The following is a 24,662-nucleotide window of genomic DNA, read 5'->3' on the forward strand; positions in this document are numbered from 1 at the left end:
GGTAGCGTTTAGAATAGTATGTATGAAACAAGTAATAAAAGCAGGAGCAAGCGACTTACATATCTGCATTGTGCTAAGCTGTATTCCATATCCTCACATACACCAATCGCAGCAGCCATTTCTTTCTTAGTGTATTTTTACGGTATTTCTGGCATTTTTGTTAAAGCATATATTTTCTGGAAGAGAAGGATACCGAGAGTCAGGATTAGTATAACTTGGCCTACTTTATATAATTAGGAGAACAACAAATAAGACAATATAATATAGCACGATAAGAATTTTAAAAATATGCTTACACAGAATCTCAGGTCCATGTGATGCTTTGTAATACTATTGTATTTTTCATTGTATTGTACTCTCGAGCTGCCTGAAAATGGACACCTAAGTTGAAACAGTTCTCAGGGATGTCTTGATTGTTCATTAACAACTCTTGTAGGTCCTTGACACTTAGGACAATCATGGAGGGATGAAAACCTTTAACCCAAGGCTTCCTACAAAGCATTAGACACAGATGATGGTTTTCGTCATATAAGATAGCACACTATTATTAGTAAATAAAGTAATTAAAATAAGCATGTGGCTTACTTTAACGTCGCTTCATCCTGAATTGCCATGACGTAATCACACAGTAACTCAGTCATCTCTTTCTTGTTCAATGGCATGTCTTTCATGGCCTCAAATGTCCAAAACTCATCAGGGTCTTGGTTGGCATGGACTTGTGGGGATTTATTCAGAGTTTGTATGTGTTGAGGGTGCCCGTTTAAACCACTAAGCATTCAGCCTCCTCATAATGTTTTCTCTTTTTTGTGGACACTTGATCAGCCATCTTTGGATTCTCGCACAGTCACTTGGGCTTCTAATATTTTCATCTCTATCAAGATATGGAGCACCCTTTCGTTTGTTTAACTCTGACGACAGCAAAATCGCCGCAAGCTTCAATCTAAATTCTTTCATATCATCATACACGATAGTATGAACCTAATTAATTGTTAATTAAAAACCCACAGCTAATGCACACTCATAACTTGTGGTAAGACGCATAGTTTACCTGATTGAACTCGTCTGACAAATCATTCCCAGTCCAATACTCCATAAAGTTTATTAAGAATAAACCGCATGAAAAACTACATACAACATTAGTAGAGGTTAAGGCTCACATTAGATCAAAAAGGAAAAGACACATAAAATTCAACTTATATGACATGTCATTATTTCTGACGTACCCATCTATTTGTAATAATTTGCCGCGGAAAATCTCCCTAACCGGCCAGGGATCAACCTCAACATCTAGCCATTTATGCTCTTTTGGGCCTGTCTCCTCCAATATAAAATCTATCTGTTTCCGCAATCCACCTCGCTATTTGTTCATAGAAGAACGAATCAATCAAAATTTCTAAAATATAATAGTTGTGTTAGGAAATACCCATAATTTTATTGAGGTCAACACGTCTGAACATCTCGCCCAAAGAGTCTAGCACCTGAACCTCACGTTTGTCGGCGTTTATAACAGCAAGGTACCAATGTGTATTTATAACATTTATTGAAAGGAACACCTATCAAATCAAACAATAAACATTTTGCCAGGCATAAAAAATTGATAATGAAAGACCAATAGATCGTTTAAAAAAATTGCTACCATATCATGCTTCAAGTAAGCTAGCACCATTTGAACTAAACCAGGACGCTGTGAAGTACCACGGTTAGGGTCATTGGCTTCAATGGTCTCATCCTTTTCTCCATCTCACTTCATGATTGCAACTAAGCACGCAGTTTCAAGATAGACTGTACCTCCTGGCCTCTTTTTCAAACCCTCCTAGGCCTTCAGCAGTTTAATATAAGCATCTATGACCTGCATATATTTTGCCATTAGAGAGAAAGAGCATTGAAGTTGGCAATGTTTGATTGAGTATTATGACTTGCATCTGTTACCTCGTCAGACAAGTATTCATATGGCTGAAAAAGACATTCCATGTGGTTTCTTAACACTAGAACATCATCTATGAGCACAAGCTCCTCATTCCCAGGTGAAGATGGATTTTTTACAGATTCAATTATGGTTCTACCAGTATCGGTTCAAACATAATCTGAAAAAGGATTAAATTAAAGTATACAACAATAGTTAGCAGTTTTTCTAGGTTAATCCATCAAAGAGAAAATATCAATACCTTCTGGGGCAACCGATGAAGACAAAGATTTTTTGGGTTTATTTTGTACGATTATGATTCCCGAAAGTCCTTTTTCTCCCATCGGATCTACCCCAGAAGTTGATAGGGCCTTTTCATCATGGGCCTTGCTAAAGCCCTGGTCAACTGGTAGAGCTTCGTGGGTAACTTTTGTACTCATGCTTTCTTGCAACCATCTAGAATCATCCATAGGCTCACTGGAATTTTCTGTTTATACAATATCTTCTAAGGGGCCTCCATTTTCCTTTGAAACTTTTGCATCTAAGCTATCCATCGAGACCTTCTCTGCTCTTCTGAACCTTGCAATCTCTGTTCCTGTGCTGTTTATTTGAAATTTGGAGATACCTAGACTTGTAATTAGTAATAACCAATCATACGATTAAATGATTTGAATATGAAAATCAACTATCAATATGAAAATCAACTATCAAACCAATCATGGTTACAATTGTCGAACCATGAACAGTAGACATGAGTGAAAACAATATATGTTTACAAATAATGTTAGTACATTGCACGGATCCTGTAGATTTTATCTACACCTATAACGATGCACGTGCTTATAGCTTAGACGATAGAAATTTACAAATCTAATTTTATTTTAAAAATATAAAGCCCGTCTCATGATCTTTATGACCTATGTCGTATAGATTAGTTTATACAAAGCTAATAAAATTAGTTTCTCTCTTTTTTCCATACTATTTGTATCACCTATATCATTCAACGCGTACTCCGCAGCAGAGCCAAAGCGAGGTGGTGTAGTTTTTTTTACGAACTCTACACTGTCCACGGATGGACGACGACGCGGGCTGGGGCTTGCCTATGCAGGCCTTGTGCATCGCGGCACTGTGTTCCTGCAGGGCTTGCCCATCATCGTCGACATGGACTCGACCAACGCACGCTGCCAGCCTGCCACCACCTATATGTCTTGCCTAGCGATGGAGCCTCTCAACAGCTTAGCAAAGAATTCACAGATGGTTGCAAGTTCTGACTTCTGAGGCACAACCATTTCATATGCTTACCATTACATTAAATAATCTGAAATTCAGTAGTTTGAGTATTTGCGACATGTTTTCTGTGGTCAAATACTCAAATGCAATGGCTCCAAGCCTCCAATCAAGAGACCGGCTATAACAAATATGCAACTTTGAATATGTTTTAAGCAGGACAAGCAAGAAACAATGAAGCAATCAAAATTTCATATGGCCGCCGCGGAAGTACCTGCGGAGCAGTGGTAGGTCCTTACGGATGAAGCAGCCGGTTTCGACATTGACGACGAGCCGCGCGTCGCTCTGCGTAGGGCAGTGGCAGGTCCTTATGAATGAAGCGGCCAGTGTCGACATTTACGAAGCGTCGCTCTGGTGGATCTCATATCTATGGAGGAAGGTGATGAAGGATAGGTAAAGGAAGAAGGGGAAGGAGAGGTATGCTCTATGAAGGACAAGTAAAGGAAGAGGAAGGAGAGGCGGCGTGATATACGGGTTTTCTTTTAGGATACAGAATTTGACCGAGGAATGAGCGGAGCGATATGGAGAGGCGATGACGATACCCTTACATATTTTTTTAGGATATGGATATGGAATTTGACCTAGGAACGAGCGGAATATGACGTAGGCAAGGGGAGGGGCGAACCGACGGAGCAACGATTGTTGCACGAAACGGTGGTCTTACTTTCTTTCTTTTTAGTTGTCCACCTCAACGTCCTTGTCCAGCCTCCCCGGCTCCACCTCGCCCGTTGCACGTGCGGCGGCTAACGGGGGCTTGGGACTGGCGGAGCAGGGAGACAGGGAGGGCGACGTCGGGGGCCTTGGTGTGGGCGGCGACGTGGTGGGGCCTGGTGAAACGGCGAGGTGAGCGATGGGCACACACGAAGCAAGGAGACAGGAACAGGGAGGTCGTGGTGGTGGAAAACTGGTGCGGAGCGCCGCCAGTCGGGAGGGGGCCGCATGAGTCGCCGCCGGCCAAAGGAGTGGGCCACGTGCACCACTGTCATCATGAATCGCAAGGTGAGAAGAGGGTTGTGGCTAGGGATTGAGGGAGGTAAGGCGCTAGGCACTAGGTGACTGGGCGAGGATTGTGTGCCGAGGCCCTAGGGGTGGGTCACCTGTCGCGTGCGGTCCGTGAGTTTCCTAGTGAGGGCGACGTCGTTTGCGTGACTTCCATGACTTTCCTTCTGACTCGATCGCGGGGAGGCGATCGCACTGCGAGGCAGAGCGACGTAGGAGATTAGGATGTGCTGTATCGTAAGGGGAGGGGCGGACCGATGGAGCGATGATTGTTGCACGAAACGGTGGTCTTACTTTCTTTCTTTTTAGTTGTAGGACAATATGAGTGGTAGCCATAAGAAAGTTTTTGAAGGTATAATGCGCATCACTTATTGTCATTGACTTATTGCACATATGGCTACTATGCTTATACATAAAGGAATTGTTTGGTACCCTGATCTGACTTGGAGCACAAATATTTTAAAGCATGGAGATAAACATGTAGTGTACACAGGAGTGACAACGTTTAAAAGTCCACAAACGTGTTGCCATGTCTTGTTGGTGCACTGAATATAGCCTCGTTCATGTTGCAAAATGACGAGCCGTTTTTGTTCATCCATATCTGTAGCATTAGGAACAGGGTCATTTTGATATTATTATCCATATTTGAAACATTAGAAAGAGAGCTATTTTCATATTGGTTCCAAATATGCATACTTGTTAACAGGCAACGAAGTTGTTTACTATGGCACTGTGTAAGCAGAGTCAAAGAAGAAGAAAAGCAATAAGTGATAATGTAAAAAATATGAGTGGACCTTTGGTTACTTCTGCTGCTAGTTGGATATGGTGTTTAGGTCGTGGCTCTGCAAATGATGTATGACATGATGAAATCTATAGGTAAAAAAATTCCTTTTGGCTATGGATCTTAAAATGATATGTAAAATTAAGAACCACCACATAGAAGTAAATATGTTTCTTTGTGTATATGTTTGCATGTACCATAGTTTGAGGATCTTACTTCTTCGTGGGGGATTCTGTGAAGGAGGCATGGTTTTTTTGGGGCGCGGTTTGGGTAGCCTTTGTTGTATACGTTTCTTCAGCGCTTCCTTTGTCCTTCATAGTTGAAATAGGATGTTTAGATTAAGTGCAGACCATATAAAGACACGAAAAAGGAGAAGGAAAAAACTCTGAAGCGATCACATCTAAATAGGCACATTATTGTTGGACAGCAAATGTGCTAAACTTTGAAAAAAATCAGTGTGGGAGTTGATTGGATTACCTGTTCACTGTTAGATATGATAAGTACTACCATTTGCACTCTCCTGTAAATATAGGAGACAGGGTTTTCTAAATGGTTAGCTTTCTGAAGGCATTCCACATAGATTCGTTGTATGTATGGGACTATCAGTGGTTCTCTTTAACAATATGTTGTTGCCAAATAGAAGCTATTTAGTTTTTGTGCATAGATCGAATCATTAACAATATGTCTTAACACAAAATTATAGACAGTCTGTACCAAAATTCCAGCACCTTAACCATCTCTTATGCCAAGTACATGTGCTAGAGTAGCTGCAATCTGTCTGGTTGTTTCAGTAGCAGAAGTTTTGCAGTGGAAGGAATTTAGCAAATAACTTGTGCCACAAAGTAGAAACACAAAGGAATTAGCAAAATAGGCCTCACTCATACCAATATTCATAAGAGTTTGGTAACCCTCTTTTTTCGCTACCTAGGTAGTGAGTGACCTGTAAGGAGATAAAGCAGGACAACAAAAAATCATACCACTTCAATAGCAAGCATTGCAGCAAGTTCTTCGACCTTGTCTGAATACTCATTCATTGTTGCCTTTGAAAATCTTAACCTACAGGAATTGACGAACTAACAAATATTTAGATGTTGCAGGCATAAGTGACGACAAAAATAACAGAATTACTACTCTATATTAGCAAAAAGACTATTGCTACTATTCTGAATAAACAGATGAAGAGAATGATAGAAAGTTTGGTGATCCAGGGCATGTTATCTATTACATGACATAAATCAAAATGTGCAGTCATTTATGAAAATAAGCCTAGCGTTTCGGTAAGCAGCACATTGGAAGTCTAAAGTTGGGATATTTTGTTGTGTTCATAAGGAAACAAAGGTGACACTGCAAGAGTTCAAATCCAATCTTCCTTTTTTGAACTGACTGATTAACATACGGATAGTTTGCAATAATGTGTAGCAGGATGGGTCATGTCTGAGATAGTTGACAGGTCACAATAGGTATGAATCAGTGAACTAATATGGTGGTTTTGCTCTGCATAGTTGAACTCTAGAAAGATCTACTTTAGGTGGTTATACCTTACTCTACGTCTTCATGAAGGCACTGCATAGGTCTCTAAAATTGAATCTTAGATATGGCCTTTGTTAAATTGTCACAGTCATATTTGTATCAAACACATCAAGTCGATGAAGGGAAATGGAAAAGGCCGTTGTAACCTTGACCTGAAACTTTTTTTTTGTACCGAAAGAAACACAGAAAATTCGGAACATAACTGTCACACAAACAAATATAGCATTAACACTGATTACATGAAGGTAAGTGCATATCGACAGGCTGTAGGGTCTGTCATGGGCAGAATGATGTATATTAATTATTGGTTCAGAAGATAGGTATGTCGAGCTGTCTCGCTAAAAAAAGAACAGAATTATACATAGTGACTAAAGAGGTAAAATACGAAAATAGACAAAGAAGTAACTGTCCTCCTGATGCCTGCAAGTAGTATGAAGGCAACAAATTTGAAAACTGAGACAGAAATACCAAACATTTATCTGAGTTTGGTTACTGCCATTTCTTATGATATATAACTATCCTACGAACACCATGGGGAGATGATTTATGTCATGACAAACCGAACGAACGCGTGACGGGTTCCCAACCCATAGCTCTTACGGAATTCAACAATTATTTTGTCCGCAGTTTCACATTCACTTCTAATCAAGTCTATTCTAACCTTGAAGGAACGATGACAGGTTCATTCTAATTATAGATAGCTGAGAAATGAAGCTGGCAACACATGCTATAGGTTTTCATTCTTCGTACTAAATTGGTCACCTTTAATTTTTGAAACTATGTAGGCACCGGTAGATTAGTTATTCGAGTCAAAAGTCACTCCCTCTTCGTAGTTTCGTCAACTTCCATCTCAGCGAGCAGTTTTGACGACAACAATATAGGTAGTACTGCAATATTCATATTGAGCAGATAAGGATCATGTTGCAACGTAACTATACAAACCATTGAAAGCATGCCAAAATGGGTACACTAAATTGCAATGGACAACAAACGATTAGAGCGACCATTTCTATATTCTAATATATTTTTCTGTTGGGGCATTTCCATTGCATTTACCTATATCAAAAAAAAACCTGCCGTGAAATTAAATGGAACAAAATTGAGTTAGTAAAAAAGAAAAAACACGACTAAAAGTAAAGTTGATAAAGTAAGGCACGGTTGAGAACCAAGAGGAGCACCAGACATGGCATCATTTTGTTCCCCATCCACACATCGATTGAGAACCAAGAGGAGCACCTGACATAGCATCATTTTGTTCCCCATCCACACCTCTGCTGGACCCATGCCGGGCTTCAACTTCATGTTCTGGACCCATGCCGCTGTCCATGAGCACACATAGTTCAGATACATCGATTCAACCAAGAAATTAGCAAAAAAAAATGTGGGAAAAAATTTCAAAGGAATCCCCAAAGCAGGGGCAGGACAACAGGCCAGCCGACTGCAGGCAGCAGGGCTAGAGGCACCGCACGCAGCCGCTGCCTGTTGCTGTCATCCGCCTGCTGCCTCCTCACGCTGACCAGGCGCACATAGCACACCGGCGGACAGGGCCAGCGAGCAAACGTAGGTGCGCAGCGCAGGCAGCCACACGTTGTAGGCCAGCCACGGCAGCACAGATGCCTGCCACAACCCGCACGCCGACAACCGCGCGTCCACGAGGGAGAAGAGAAGGGGTGACGTACCGCCAGATCGAGATGACGTGCTGAGACGACGCTGCCGCCGTTGGCAGCGACGAAGGAGTAGCTAGGATTTCGTCGAGCACGCGCGGACCGGCGGGGGTAGGCAGCGAGGGGGAAGAGGAGGCGGCAGGACCGGGGGGACACGCGCCGGCGACCAAGGGCGCGAGGGGGAGGAGGCGGCGGAGGGAGCGCGTGATGCGGTATCGCAAAGGGAGGGACGGAGCGACGATTGTCGCACTAAACGGTGATCTTACTTTCTTTCTTTTTAGGTGTGGAGATAATACGTGATGTCTTACACAGCGCTCAGCGCTCGCCTTTTATCCGCACGCAGGCGGAGGTGGAAGAGAGTCACTCGACTACACGCCTCCTGGATGGACTTGACCCACGATGGGCCCGACGTCTTCGGGTTGGGCTTCTTAGCCCGGTGTGGTCTTCCCAGGGACGGCCCATCGCCGCCAGCTTCCTTGTTGTGCTCATCCAGGACCACAGGTGTAACACGATTCCCTTGAGGGCCTGGTTGTCCCCAAACAGATGCCCGAGGAAAAGCTTGCTGCAAAGGAATAGGGTCTTTCCAAGTTGCTAATGAATCAGGCATGTTAGACCAGCGAATCAAACCTTGCACTTTGGAGGACGCGCCAGCAAGAACCGTGCGGCGCTAAATAATGGCCATTGGAATGCTCCACTGAACCTCAGAGTCTGGTGGAGTCGCAGTACCGACTGATGCTGACCAACCGATTTCTTCAATTGTGAAATATGGAAAACCGGATGGATTGCAGAGGAAGCTGGGAGGGCCAGTCTATACGCAACAGTGCAAACTTTAGCAATCACCTGGTATGGTCCGAAGAATTTGAAAGACAGTTTGTGACTGGCAAGGGCTTCAACGGATGATTGCACATAAGGTTGCAATTTGAGGAACACCCAATCACCAATGTCAAACTGCCGCTCAGAGCGCTTCATATTAGCAGATTTAACCATGCGCGCTTTGGCACGAAGCAAATGTTGCCGAATCAAATCAGTCATCAGCTGACGTTCTTCCAACCAGGTTGCTAGATCATGAGGAACTGACACATCAGCAGCTAAAACTCCAAAATGAGAAGGTGCATACCCGTATAGAGCTTCAAACGCTGATCGACCCACAGCCGAATGAAAACTGCAATTATACCAGTATTCGGCCAGATGAATCCATTCACTCCACTTGGAAGGACAGGCATGAACATAGCATCTCAAAAAGGTCTCGAGGCACTGATTGACGTGCTCGGTTTGACCATCCGATTGTGGATGATAGGCTGTACTCATCCATCAGCTCAACTTGAGACAGACGGAGCAATTCTGACCATAACTTGCTTGTGAAAACTCTGTCCCGATCAGAGGACAATTGATGACGGCATACCATGGAGACGATATATGCTCTGCATAAAGGTTGAAGCCACCATTGCTGCTGTGAATGGATGCCGCAGGCCCACAAAATGTGCATACTTAGAAAAGAGATCCACAATGACAAGTATGGCATTGAAACGTCCAGAAACCAGTAAGCCCTCAATGAAATCCATACTAATGACTTGCCACGCGCGCTCAGGTACTGCCAGCAGCTGAAGGAGACCAGGGAGCCTAGAACGATCTGGCTTGGCCTGTTGATAGATACGACAAGATGCTACAAAATCACGAACAGAAGCATTCATACCTCGCCAGGCAAAGAGTTGATTGGCGCGTCTCAGGGTCACTGGAATACTGGAGTGACCGCCAACAGGACTGGTGTGGAGAGCAGCTAACAGTTGCTGATGTAGAACTGGAACCTGTCCCACCCACAGACGGCCTTTGTAGCATAAGAGACCATCACGCAGGCTGAAGTGAGGCACAGCTGTTGGATCAACAGAAAGCTTAGTGAGGAGTTCCTGAGCATACTGGTCATCCTGATAGGAATCGGCCACAGCTTGAGTCCAGGCTGGGGTAGCAACTGAAACAGAATCACAAGTAGCTCCTGGCTCCGAAAAACGGGACAATGCATTGGCCACTCGGTTTTCAGGACCCTTATGATAGCGAATCGTGTACTGCAACCCGAGCAATTTGGTAGAGACCTTCTGTTGCCAAGGTGTGTGAAGACGCTGCTCAGACAGCTGGACGAGACTGCGTTGATCAATGATAATATGAAACTCAGCCATCTGCAGATAACTTCGCCAATGATCGACTGTCATTATGATCGCCATATATTCCTTTTCATATGCCGACAGGCCTTGAGATCGCGGCCCAAGGGCCTTGCTGAGGAAAGCCAAGGGATGACCCCGACTGCATGAGAACCGCACCGATACCCACACCACTAGCGTCTGTCCCAATGACGAATGGCTGATGGAAATTTGGGAGTGCTACCACGGGTGCTCAAGTGAGTGCAGTCCTGAGAGCATCACAAGCTTGCTGATGTTCCAGAGTCCAAATGAACAGAGTCCCTTTTTTTAGCAGGTCTGTCAGAGGCTTAGAAATGATTCCAAAATGCCGGACAAAACGCCGGTAATAACCCGCCAGCCCGAGGAAACTACAAAGTTCTTTTACGGAGCTAGGCGGTGGCCACTGAAGTACAGCAAACAAGATATTTCAGATTTTTCACTAGGTCGCTACGAAAGAACCAAACATGACTAAAAACTAGAGTACCAACTGTAAATGGGTTTGGAATTGAAGTTTTTATATTTGATAGCGTATGATCAGAATATCAAACGTGCAAATGTTGCATTTAGAGGTACTAAACATGGTACTCCCTCCGCTCCAAATTATAAGTAGTTTGGCTTTTCTAGATACATAGGTTTTGCTACGTATCTAGATATATACTATGTCTACATACATAATAAAAGCTATGTATCTAGAAAAGTCAGAATGACTTATAATTTGGAATGGAGGGAGTAGCATTCAAAGTTTCATAGCAAAAAAATGTGAAATTCCCACCCTACTTGTTACCATGAGAAACTTCATGATGCATGATATAATCATGTTGGTTAATTGGTCAGTAAGATGTCTTCTAGAGAAAATAGAGATAAAGTTCAAATCTCTTGGTTGTGCATTCCCACAAGCAACGTGGCACAGGAATTAAGACTGAAATATTGTTAAAGATATCACAAACTGAAGTGACATCAATAGGAAACCTTGCACATCTGATGCTCATGCTAGCCAAGACAGCCTTGTAGATGTCAGCCACGTGGATTCGTGCAGTATACTGCTTAGATTCTCGCAACTTTTCTCTCTTTGACAAAGATTTGCTATTGGCTAAGGTGTCCAAAGCACTGCAGTAAACAGCGTCCAGTCATTGGAATATAGGAAAAGAACTATGAAACAAAGGATTTCACAAAACAGTTATCAAGGTACTACAACAGTCTCCAATAAGATATTCTTCATGTCATAATCTATTCTATTATTTGGCCACCTTTTTTTCAATAAGCAACAAACTTGCCATTACAGCTATGTTTCAGTTTTCATAAGCTTTACACAGTGCTACTAATCAGCATGCCAACAAATGTTCCATTTTTTAAGTCAAACTGAATTAGTAGAAATTAAAATGGTGAAATGGAATGAAATTTTAGCAGGTCAAATCCTTCTTCCAGGCCCATATATTCCACCTAAACGGAATATAAAAGCTGACAGATTTGGATCATCAATAAGATTCAGCCATCCTTTTTCTGCGTTATATCTTAATTTGGCGGACTCGCTCTTTGGGTTTACTGTATGACTGCATGCACAGCAGTGTATTTAGCTTTATATTATAATGTACTTCATGGACAAGAAAAGAACCAATGAGTCCCTTACTCCTCATCAACCAATACACCACCACAATCACCATACACACCTGAAAGTAAGAAAGTGTTACAAAGTAGCTTTCTGACGAAAATCTCTTATATGGTGCACTGCTCATAGCATGATTTGTTATTACCCTTGACTCAGCTTCAATGTTTGACAACTTCATAAGTGCATGCCAAGAGAAAAAGAAATATGCTTGTTTGGGACTTAAAGGCTTTGTTGTTGTTGTTGTTGAGTAATGCATCAACTGCAGTAGCTGCGCTGTGCAAATCACCCACAGATCTCCAAATGCAGTGCTAGCCACAAAATGCTTGTACATATACTTCATGCCAGTTTGATATATAGTTGATCGCTAAGGCTAACATGATATAAACAGAAGAATGGAAGAAGCACTCTCCACAATTTGATGTCACTCCACATATAATATGGTGGTGACTAAATAAGATTTATATGAGGGGTCTATCCCCATGTTTGGATGTTTGGGTATATATAGATAGTAAAATTTCAAGTCTGCATCACAACTGCTTAGAGAAGATATTTGTTTTTCTTCCCCGCTATTTGAACCCACCTGTTTTCATAATAAACATCAATTTCTAATGATACCGCAAAGACAAGAATCCCCTCCCCCTCAGGTTTTGCGTTCAACTCCCCGTGGGAGCGAATATAAAAAGACCTGGGTTAAAAAAACACCCCTCATTAGCTGTGTCCTGACACCTGAGTTATACGTGTAATAACCATCTGAATCGGTTTTAGCTAAGGGCAGCAGCAGAGTGTGTGGGTGGGTGGGTGTGTGTGTGTGTGTGGGGGGGGGGGGGGGGGGGGGGGGGGGTCAATTTTTGTGTTGTATGGGCACTTGTCCCTCTTTTTCATCTTCTTAATATAATGATGCGCAGCTCTCCTGTGTTTTCGAGAAAAAAAATCGGTTTTAGTGAGATACACATGTCCACAGCACGTCCAGGGCAGCTGGCCTTTTGGGTGTTTCTTTGGCCTGCACATGAGAAAGCTTCTTCTAAGTGCAACGCCATTGGGGTGGTCTTGCCCCCGCAGGTCGAGTTCTTCTTAATATTGCAGCTTTTAGCTTATGAAAAGATATTGACATACCTTGTTCCGCTAGGCGCGACTAGGCTCTAGTCGGAGGGTGTCCGCCTCGCCTATGGGGGTCGGCGGCGGCGGTGGTGGTGGAGGAGCGCCTGGCGGAGGTCGTCGGTGGGGGAGGAGGAGCTGCGAGCGGCGGCGGGCGCTCGCGCGGGCTTGCGCGGGCGGCAGGCGCTCGCGCGGGCGCAGGCGCGGGCGGCGGCGGTGTGGGAGGACCGGAGGAGGTGTGGATAAGGTGCGCTGGGCCGTTTTTAACGGTGGATAAGGTGGGTTGGGCCGTTTTTATGGGCCTTTCTTCTCTTTTCTCCCTGTTCCATGACCATTGGTCTTCTATTTTTTCTTTTCTTTTAAGTACTTAAGTATGTATTAATAAATTTAAGCATGTATTGGAAAACGCCTAGGAACGCCTAGGCGCGATTAATCCCGCCTAGGCGCTAGGCTGAGGGTCAGCGCCTAGATTCCGCCCAGCGCCTAGCTGAACTTTGATATTTAGTGTGGAAATTCCCCTGACTGATTGCAGCAATTCTCTTGACTAACCCCAATAAAACTTGACAACTTTGAGCAGCAGGTGAGCAACTTCAGCCTGACAGCCCTGAAATCCCCAACCCCAAGTAGCATATGATTTACAAATAATGAACAGGTTAAATGAAATCATGCAATTAAAGCTGAATGTGCACAAAATATTTGAGAGCTTACTTGTTGACGAAAGGTAGCATAACCATTCAAGATTACCATGGCTAAGCATTCTCCTCAGGTCTTCATCTAATTTAAATAGCTGGGGTAACAGGTGCAAATTCCATAAAGTGAAATCCAGTTAGCATTAAAGCCTGATCAAACAAACACAAGCAATGATTGACTTACAACTTACAGGATCACCAATTCCAGGGATGGGTGGGATGGAGATGAGCAAGTGAGTTGCTTGTCGCAAACTGTGAACATTTTCCAGGCTGGAAGTGACATATCTATCAGTAATAACCACTTTAAACTCAACCAAGAACAGAGAAATTTATGTACAGGAGCATACTATCATCACACCCATTAATATGAGCAAGAGGATGTGGAGAACACATGCTAAGTAACAAGGGGTGTTCAAACCTCAGAATGGAGTCAGATACACAGTTTGATATCATGGTAACTAAGTAAAATAAACTCTACCAACTAGCCTATCAGATAGGCTTAAAGTACGGGTAGTGAATCTATGCTGCAAACAGTTACCTAGTGCAAGCAATGTGTTACAAAGCCAAACTAACGGATTAGTAACAAAAAAAAACCTTGTTACCACCTGATTCTGCATGATTTCACCAGAAACTGCTATATGGACTGTCTCTGCGTTCTTTGCAAGTACAATATGCCAGTGGGATTCCTATCATAAAGGGAATAATCAGTGGCTATGGGAGGAGCTTCCCACCTGCTTACTAGTTTCCACTAAAAAAAATGCTTACTAGTTCCTACAGGTGAATCGAGCAAATTATTGACGATTTAGGTTGTTTCTGCTTTCCTTATATTTGATTCATTATTTAGAAATGTTTCTGGCTGATGAACCATCAATGTTTAAGCACAAACGGAGCAGGCTAGAAACAAGTGCAAGAATGAAAAGGGGACAGGATAAGCAGCACGAATCCACACCTGTTCTGTGTGGCATCGAAAACGAAAGCACTCATGCCCAGCATCTCGAGCTCCTTCTTCTTGGTGACACTGGTGCACGTCCCAGAGACCTGCCTGCAAATTCACCCACTCCCAAATCAGGAATCAGGCTGAGACGGGGAATTGGAAATTAGGAAGGAGCGAGCTTGATTTGCGCCCGCGCCGCCCAGCCAGCGAGAAGCAGGGAGGATGAAGTGGGCGGGGCAAGAGTGAGGGGGCAACCAACCAGCCCTGAGCGAGGAGGCGCTCCGAGACGTAGCGGCCGACGAAGCCCGCGCCGAACACGAACATGTGCCGAGGCTGAGGTGCCCAGGCCACCGGCGCCGCCGCCGTCTTGGGGGCGATTCCTGGAATCATCGTGATTCGCGTTTCTGGCCCGCAAGAAGACTGTGGTGGAAATTAACAGGATCACAAATTCGCAGAATCGCAGTTCAAAATAGCAATCAATTGGTTGAATCCAGTGAATCCACTACAAGAACCTAGGTGTGGGTGGTTCTGTTCTCGGGGTAAGCCGCACACGCGGATGAGTCCTGCCAACCTCTCAAGTGCCGACAGAGGCGGAGCTCCACCTACGGCAGGGTACGGCAGCTGCCCCAGCTAGCTGAACCGAAGACCCCACTCCTTTCTTCTCCTTCCAATGGCCTGTCTGCGGCGGAGTTTTTCGTTGTTGGCGTTTGGTGCCTCCAGCTGTCCAGCACCCGACCGAAGAAGACGACGACGCCTCAGAAATTAGCCTTGAAATGGACTGGCAGTACTCTGGCCCAGTTGATACTTAACAACGGCAGCCCAACAGGCCGAGCTAAGCTCGTGCCATCCCTTTCGGCCTCTCCGTTTGTCTGATCGCGGCAGTGCCCGGCGATTTTTTTTTTATGCAAATCCTTTTATACGAGTAATAATAAAGATAATTTCAAACTATCACATTTTGAATTTTTTGTGGATCCAAAAATAAGGACCTAGAGCCTTCAAAAAACTCTTGTGATTTTCTAAAATATATGCTAAAAGTTAAGGGTGACCCATTTATTTGTATTTGTCATCATAGCTTTTCCAGTATTGAGACCAAAATTCTAGCTATATTTAAGTTTTCGGTTAAGTTGTTTTGCCCAAAATATTTTCCAAAAATCCATAATATCTAAACTTATGCTTTAGAAGTAGTTTTTTGACATGTAATTTATGTGCTCAACGAGTATCCAAAGTTCTTAACCAATCGCTTGCTTAAAATTAGATTTTATTTTTGAAATTAAATTTAGAAACATCCAAAACAAGCTTAAAATTTTCGTGACAAGTTTACAATATATTTAGGATCCATGAAAAATATTAGAGAAACAACATGGGTTTAAAATTTTGTTTATAGTAGGAATGACTTCTAGAAGTGTTTCACCCATCAAAGGATTTTGAATAAACATCAAAATGACCACCAATGAATCTTCGTAGCTCGTAAATATGAAATCCCACTGCGTTGTTTGCCACAAGAATTGATAATGGCAGTCACTTTGAAATTGAACATGAAATCCCTCTAGCTTAGGTTGTGCTGCATAAGGTCTAATGCAGGACAACCAAACACGAAGGCGCTACATATGTTTAGATAGCTTTAGGTTGTGCTGCATAAGGTCTAATATACAAGCCATCCTAATACAAGTAGCCAATCAGACCCATATAGACTCTATTTATGCATTGCATGGTTAGTGCTTTACTTTGTTTTGATCGGTTGACTAGGCAATATGTTTCAGATAAGACAACGGCTCAAATGTTATGCAATCACAATATATAAAAGTAGGTAAAGCTCAAATGTTAATTTGAATAAATAACGATTGTGACTACAAGCAATAAAAATAAGTAAAATTCAAAACTCTAAATAGAACACATATAAATACATCATATTGTTAGAAAGTTATGGTATCGCTTTCATATCTTTTTAATATAAGGTTAATTGATTAAGAAATTTTTAGAGATTGAACCATATTTTTTTACAAAACTGCATATATGAATCGAATTTGAATTTAGATTTGTGGATAACTGGTAGCCAACATAGTTAAATAATAGTAAGAAAAAAGTCTTGAATTATATATATATTGGGAAGTATACGGTGCAAAGTAGGAGATGAAAATAAAGCAAGCGAGGAAAAACCCAGAAAAGAACGCCGTACCTGATGGAACTTGCTAGAGAGCAATGGACATGAAAGACCGGTAACGGGGGATTCTAACAAATGAACGAAAAGATGGGATACCTCACCATCTAACGGTTGCAAATTAGAGATGATGTGGCTTGTTGTGGGTTGAGCTTTATAGCAATGAGTGATTGCTAGTGGCCTCCATCTACATTGGTATAGGATATAGGCACTGGCGGAACCAAGGGGCCAGCGGGGAGCCTGGCCCCCCTCCCTAACACAGTAAAAAGTGTCAATACCCTATCAATATTTCAATTATATGACACAAAGAATTATCATTTCATTCATTTTTATGATAATATTGTATTTTCGCTATGAATACTATATATATATATAAGTTTTGAAAAACTATTGAGACATACACTTGATATATATATTTGTCATATTTACGAGGTGTTATCATATTATCTGCCCCCCCCCCCCCCCCCCCCTAATCAAAAGTCCTAATTCCGCCACTAGATATAGGGTATATGATACATATGCAATTAATAAACACTTCTCTTACATTGCCTGATTTTATATTGTTGTTTAGGCTACTATAGTTTTGTCATGGTTTACTTATAGAAAAAAATGAACTGTATCATTCTTTTAATTGTACTAGTTGTCTAAGATTATTGTCTAAAAATTCATGCACCTAAAATATAGCAACTTCCAAAAATTAATAAAACTCTATGACATGTGGACTCAAATTAACTCAGAAAATATTATTGTATGCTATAGCTAATCCATTGGACACATTTTCTTTGACTATTGTGCTAATCTTTGAGTGATATGTACGTTTCATATAGAGATAGTAACTCACTCTACCATTAGAAAGGCCCTAATCAGTACTACTACCAAAAGAAAAAATTCGATATCCACCACGTCAAGTTCTAGCTCATACACTATCAAATCAAGTTGCATATGTAAAACAAATTACATATAATGCATGTCAAACTAGATATTTTTTTAACAGCCCCCGAACTGTTGCAAAATATGTTCGAAGTTCTTCCTAAGTTCACTACTAGAACAGACTAGAGAACCGGGACTAAAGGTTCCTGCCCAACGGTCGTCCGCGGGGCAGGGATCTTTAGTCCCGGCTGGTATTATCAACCGGGACTAAAGGTGGTAATACCAGCCGGGACTAGAGCTTTTAGTCCTGGTTTGGGTGATACCCCAGGAATAAAGATTAATCTTTAGTCCTGGTTTGGCCCTCTAACCGGGACTAATTATCCCGGCCTATAGACCAGCTCATTTCTTCCTCTCCGAGCCCGAGCCATTCCATTCAAACTCACTGCCTCTGTTCTTCAGCTTGCTGTTGTTCTTGCTCTCTCCCTCTCCATTAGTGTTGCTCTTCGATTTTGGAGGTAACAAACTTAATCCTCTTATGTTTTATCAGTAGCTTTATCTCATTTTGCGATGTAGATGCATGTGTAACTTTATATGTTGGACTTTATTATGATTTTATGTCATTTTTAGTTCAAAATCACATGATGATTTGCATACATGTTTGGATAAACAAAAGTTAAATTAGTTCATCAAAATCACTTGATAGTTTAGTATTGCTAGTATATGTAGTACATTTTATGGTTTAATTAGATAAATAAATTTTTTTTAATATATTACTTTAGAAATGAGAAATTTACAATAGTTTGCAAAAATAAGTATAGAAAGTAACTTAATATGGTGGATTTGATTATGATTTCTATATCATTTTTAGCTCAAAATCACATGATGATTTATAATAGTAAAATCACTTGATAGTTTGGTATTTTACTATTATACATAGTACATATTTTATGGTTTAGTTAGATAAATAAATAATTTTAGTCTTGTTTAAATATATTATTTTAGAAAATGTGAAATTTACACTAGTTTGCAAAAATAAGTATAGAAAGTAGATGACAACTGGTACCGGATCCTCGGTCTCTCGTTCGGTTGCGAAACGACTGAGGCCAGAACTCCTTCTCATTATCTGCGGTAAGTGTAAGCAGAAGATTGTGATGGAGTACCGAGTCAAGAGACAGTGACCCAACAAGGGTCGTGTTTTCTACAAGTGGCCGGATCGCGATGTGAGTTTCTTACGCATTTGATTATTATGGCTAATTGATCAGCTTTTCTTGAATATTTTTGACTAAATATTTGTTGGCTTTAATTTCAGTGGGAGGACAATGGATGCGATGGTTGGTACTAGGAGGAAGATTATGCTACATACATACAGAATTCGGGTGCGCTTGAGGTAGCGGCTGCTAATGATGAGGCAGTGAGTCAGCAGGAGAAGCTTATTAATATTCAACAGACGAATGATTTGTCTGTTTTAGTTGTGTACGGTCACGAAATAATTATGTTACTAAAGTACATTGTAGTTTTAGTTTGTTTAGTGATAGTTGGGATTGCTTACGTTGTAGCCAGGCTTAGTTAATTAATCAACCGTGTGTGTGTCATTTATGTTGTGTAATAAAATACTTAATTATGTTCAAGGTTTTCATAATTTGTCGTGTAATACAGATTATGTCATGCCATTGGATGTACAATGCCGATCTCGCTCCCAAGACTTTATTGAGGGCGTGCACTATTTCTTAGGTGTGGCCGAGACAAATAAGCGGGATGGTTTCATGTGCTGTCCATGTGCCCTATGTAAAAATTTAAAGGAATATTCAAGCTCAATGAGTCTTCATTCACATTTGCTTAAGTCAGGTTTTATGTCAAACTATATATGTTGCACTAAGCATGGAGAAAGCAGGGTCATAATGGAAGAAGGTGAAGGAGAAGATTTAGACATTGATGACATTATTACTCAGTATGGTGCCTTTGATGATACTACAATGGAGAGAGATGAAGAAGAGGTAGCGGCAGAAGATGATCTCGGTGATACTCTTGGCGATGCCATTCGTGATGCACAACAAGAATGCGAAAGTGAAAAAGAGAAAGTTAAGTTCGAGCGCATACTTGAGGATCATAGGAAGTTGCTATACCCGATGGCTGAAGAGGGACAAAAAAAGCTGGGTACAACACTAGAATTATTACAGTGGAAGATAAAGAATGGTGTATCCAACAAGGCATTTGGGAATTTATTGAACCTCATAAAGAAGATGCTTCCGAAGCCAAATGAATTATCCACCACTACGTACGAAGCAAAAAAGGTTGTCTACCCTTTGGGATTAAAAATCCAGAAGATACATGCATGTCCTAATGACTGCATCCTCTACCATGGCAATAAATACGAGAATTTGGATGAATGCCCGGTATGTAAAGCATCACGGTATAAGATCAGGCGCGATGATTCTAGTGACGTCGAGGGTGAACAACGTCCTAGAAAGAAAATCACTGCCAAGGTTATGTGGTATGCTCCTATAATACCACGCCTAAAACATTTGTTCAGAAATAAAGACCATGCAAAGTTGTTGTGGTGATATAAAGAAGACCGTAAGGTAAACAATATGCTGAGACACCCAGCTGATGGGTCCCAGTGGAGAGCGATAGATAGGGAATTTCCAGAGTTTGCAAATGAGGCTAGAAACTTAAGGTTCGCCTTAAGTACAGATGGTATGAATCATTTTGGGGAGCAGAGCACTAGTCATAGCACTTGGCCAGTTACTCTATGTATCTACAACCTTCCTCCATGGTTATGCATAAAGTGAAAGTTCATTATGATGCCGATCCTCATCCAAGGTCTAAGGCAACCTGGCAACGACATTGATGTCTATCTGAAGCCATTAGTTGAAGAACTTCTAGTTTTATGGAACAAACCAGGTGTACGTGTCTAGTATGAGTACAAACAAGAACACTTTGACCTATGAGTAATGTTTTTCGTAACAATCAATGATTGGCCTGCTTTAAATAATCTTTTAGGTCAGACAAACAAAGGATATAATGCATGCACACATTATTTTGATGAAAGTCTGTTCTAAGCCTGAAGGAAGCATCACCTAGGGCTATGGAACAGAGGAGATCATTGAGTTCTGTGTTGATTTTATTTCTAACCTTGCCCCGATTGGCATTCCCGAATCACGACACGAGGGGAGACTCAGTGGTAAAGGAATTTTAAGGAAAAAACATATATTAGCATAGAAGACGATTATTTCAATAAAGCACACTACACAGTTCTTCAGAACTCGTCATTGGTGCATCCGTACATCGAGATACATAAGGAGTTCTTACGATCCAAGTTTCCAGGAAAGACTGAAGCTTGGATTAGGCGTTAGCACATGGAAAGTTTCAGTGATTGGTTGCGAAAAGAATGTCAAGGCGATGACAATATTGATGAGCAACTGTATTTATTGGCTAGGCAACCATCATGGCATATCCTCATGTACCAAGGGTACGAGATAAATGGGAATATATTTTACACAGTTATCTAAGATAAAAGGAGCACCAATCAAAATAGTGGTGTTTGCATAGGTGGCACAGATCCAAATGGGAATATACAAACATATTATAGCCGCATAGAAGAGATATGGGAACTAGACTACGCACCTAATTTTAAAGTCCCTTTGTTCCAGTGCCAATGGGTGAAGCTGACCGGAGGAGGGGTAACAGTCGACAAAGAGTATAGAATAACAATAGTGGACCTTAATAATATTGGGTACAAAGACGAACCATTCGTCCTTGCTACCGATGTGAGTCAGGTGTTCTATGTGAAAGACATGTCTACAAAATCAAAGAGAGGAAAAAACAAAGACATCAACTCAATGATCAATGAGCCAAAACGCCACATAGTTCTTTTTGGGAAAATAAATATAGTGAAAATTAAAGACAAGTCAGATATGTTAGAAGATTATGACAGAAATGTCCAAATTCCACCCTTCATAGTGAAGAAAGATCCAAGCATCATGTTAAATGATGAAGACATTCTATGGTTACGACAAGATCATAACCAAGGGTCATACGTCAAGAAGAAATTCACTGTTGTGCCCGCATAATACAATGATGCATGTTTAATATATTATGTTTTAGAGACGGATATTATGTAATATGTTATGACTTCACATTGTAATATATTTAATATATGTTTCAAATTTCACAAGTATGTGACATAGTTTTAGAAAGTCTATATGAGATTCAAGAATTTGTGACTAGTGTTTGATAAAACTTTCTCAAATAGGAAAATGATCTATGTAACAATTGTAGATCTTGCTGAGATGATCAAACTTGGTATTCAGAGTTTTTTCATCTGAGGTCATTTAGTGTCTCATTTGAGCAAGTTTGACCAAGTCAAATTTGGTCAAATGAAAAAACAACACTTTAACTCTAGTATTATGAACTCTAAATGACTTCAAATTGAAAAGTTTTAAATACCAAGTTTGTTCAACTCATCAAGATATACAATTGTTGTTCTGGTCAACTTTCCATTTGAGATAGTTTGGATGGTTCAAATTTGTGATTTTTAAATTTCGACGCCTACAAACTAGTTTTCGGAACTCTAGATTATCTCAAATTGAAAAGTTTTGAATACCAAGTTTGTTCAGATCATCAAGATATACAATTGTTGTTTTGGTCAACTTTCCATTTGAGAAAGTTTAGATGGTTCAAATTTGTGATTTTTAAATTTTGACGCCTATAAACTAGTTTTCGGAACCCTAGATTATCTTAAATTGAAAAGTTTTGAATACTAAGTTTGTTCAGCTCATCAAGATATACAAACCTTATATATGCCATTTTTTCATTTGAGAAAGTTTGAACAAAATGTAGTTTAAATTTCACAAGTGTGTGACAGTTTTAGAAAGTCTATGAGATTCAAGAATTTATGACTAGTGTTTGATAAAACTTTTTCAAATAGAAAAATGATCTATGTAACAATTGTAGATCTTGCTAAGATGATCAAACTTGGTATTCAGAGTTTTTTCATACGAGGTCATTTAGTGTCTCATTTGAGCAAGTTTGACCAAGTCAAATTTGGTCAAATGAAAAACAACACATTGACTCTAGTATTATGAACTCTAAATGACTTCAAATTGAAAAGTTTTGAATACCAAGTTTGTTAAACTCATCAAGATCTACAATTGTTGTTTTGGTCAACTTTCCATTTGAGATAGTTTGGACGGTTCAAATTTGTGATTTTTAAATTTCGACGCTTATAAACTAGTTTTCGGAACCCTAGATTGTCTCAAATTGAAAAGTTTTGAATACCAAGTTTGTTCAGCTCATCAAGATATACAATTGTTGTTTTGGTTAACTTTCCATTTAAGAAAGTTTAGATAATTCAAATTTATGATTTTTAAATTTTGATATCTACAAACTAGTTTTCGGAACCCTAGATTGTCTCAAATTGAAATATTTTGAATATTAAGTTTGTTCAACTCATCAAGATCTACAATCCTTATATAGGCCATTTTTTCATTTAAAAATTTTGTAGAACAAAAATACTATATTTTCTTTATTTTTATAGGTTCAACAAAATTTTTTTGTCATTATGGTCAAAAAAAACTGAGAAAAAATTATAACATTGACGTTACAATAATATGATAATAAATTTCCTATCGAATAATATTAGTTTTATTAATTTTAAGTTACAAATATATTTTTGCATTAACAAAATACTTAGTATTAGTAACATTTATATTCTATATTCATAAAAGAAATTAAAAACTTTAGGTTACAAAATTTTTCTATTTACAATAAATAATTAGTTAATCAATAGTATTTTTTAAAATAAATATTGTAAAGTATTGAAGTTGCTATAGAATTAATTGATTAACCTAGTATTAAACAAGGAGAATAAAATCAAAATCACAGGCCTTTCCAATTACTCTGACGGGCTGCCAAAATTTTCAGGCCTTCAGTCCCGGCCCAGGCCAGGAACCGGGACTAAAGGGTGGGCAGAATGCCCACCCAAAAATACCTTTAGTCCCGGCTGATTACACCAACCGAGACTAAAGGGTTGGACCTTTAGTCTCGGTTCGGCTTACCAGCCGAGACTAAAGAAGATTTAGCCTTGGTTGGTGTTATCAACCGGGACTAAAGGGTCCTAGCCTATATATATCGAACGGTTCATGTTCTGTTCATCTTCTACTTTTCGATCTACACGTCGATCTCGTCTCTGCCGCACCCGGCCGTGTCGAGCTCGTCTCTACCGCGCCGCCGTCGTCGTCTACCCCCGCTCGGCCGCGCCAATCCGCCCGCATCGCTTCCCGCCTGGCCTCGTCGTCGAGCCTCGCCCGGCGGCCGTCGAGCTCGTCTGCCGCGCCGCGCCGTCGTCGTCCCTCGCCCGACCACGCGATCTCGCCGTCTCCGCCGTAGTCGTCCTCGCGCGAGGTGCTCAGCTCGGCCCCGTGGCCGGCTAGCACGCCCTACTTGGCTCGCCATCCGCCCCAGCTAGTTTTTAGATAGTTTTTGATATATATGTTAGATTAAAATGTATTAAAATTTAATTAGTAGTTTATTCTTAGTTTTTTAGTTAGTTTTTTAGATAGTTTTTGATATATGTTAATTAGATTTAAATGTATTAAAATTTAATTAGTACTTTATTTAGATAGTTTTTTAGATAGTTTTTTATTATAGTTTTTGATATATTTAGTAATTATTATTTTATCTTTCTCTATATGTGTTAGATTTAATTTTGATTTAGTAATTATATCTATGTATATATGTTAGGTTTAATTAGATTTAGTAATTAATTCTATCTAGATATATGTGTGTTATTATATTTAATTGGATTTAGTAATTATATTCTATCTCTCTATATATATGTTAGATTTAATTTTGTTTTAGTAATTGACACATGCATATTTTATTAGTAATTCTATCTCTATATCACATGTATATTTTATTTTAGTAATTCTATCTATATATCACTTGAATATTTTATTAGTAATTCTATCTATATCA

The 24,662-nt window shown here is 40.5% G+C and overlaps 1 protein-coding gene across 10 annotated transcripts; it reads right to left on the bottom strand.

Moving 5' to 3' along the window:
• Positions 1–4,559: 4,559 nt before the first annotated feature.
• Positions 4,560–15,394, bottom strand: LOC136455874 (uncharacterized). 10 transcript variants are annotated; one of them, XM_066455584.1, is made up of 11 exons: positions 15,172–15,394; positions 14,919–15,079; positions 14,675–14,767; positions 13,917–13,995; positions 13,745–13,823; positions 11,963–12,002; positions 11,305–11,442; positions 7,737–7,819; positions 5,948–6,026; positions 5,187–5,281; positions 4,560–4,790 (listed from the first exon to the last, which is right to left on the bottom strand). In XM_066455584.1, exons 2-9 carry the CDS (start codon positions 15,047–15,049, stop codon positions 6,022–6,024), a joined length of 648 nt encoding a protein of 215 aa, XP_066311681.1. In that variant the 5' UTR covers positions 15,050–15,079; positions 15,172–15,394; the 3' UTR covers positions 4,560–4,790; positions 5,187–5,281; positions 5,948–6,021. The 10 variants fall into 10 exon arrangements, with proteins under 10 accessions (XP_066311681.1, XP_066311675.1, XP_066311678.1 ...); XM_066455578.1 differs by adding an exon at positions 7,263–7,387 and having other exon boundaries at positions 5,187–6,026; XM_066455581.1 differs by having other exon boundaries at positions 5,948–7,387.
• Between the last annotated feature and the right edge of the window lie 9,268 nt (positions 15,395–24,662).

This window comes from Miscanthus floridulus, chromosome 6 (assembly GCF_019320115.1).
Source record: "Miscanthus floridulus cultivar M001 chromosome 6, ASM1932011v1, whole genome shotgun sequence".
NCBI lineage: Eukaryota > Viridiplantae > Streptophyta > Magnoliopsida > Poales > Poaceae > Miscanthus > Miscanthus floridulus.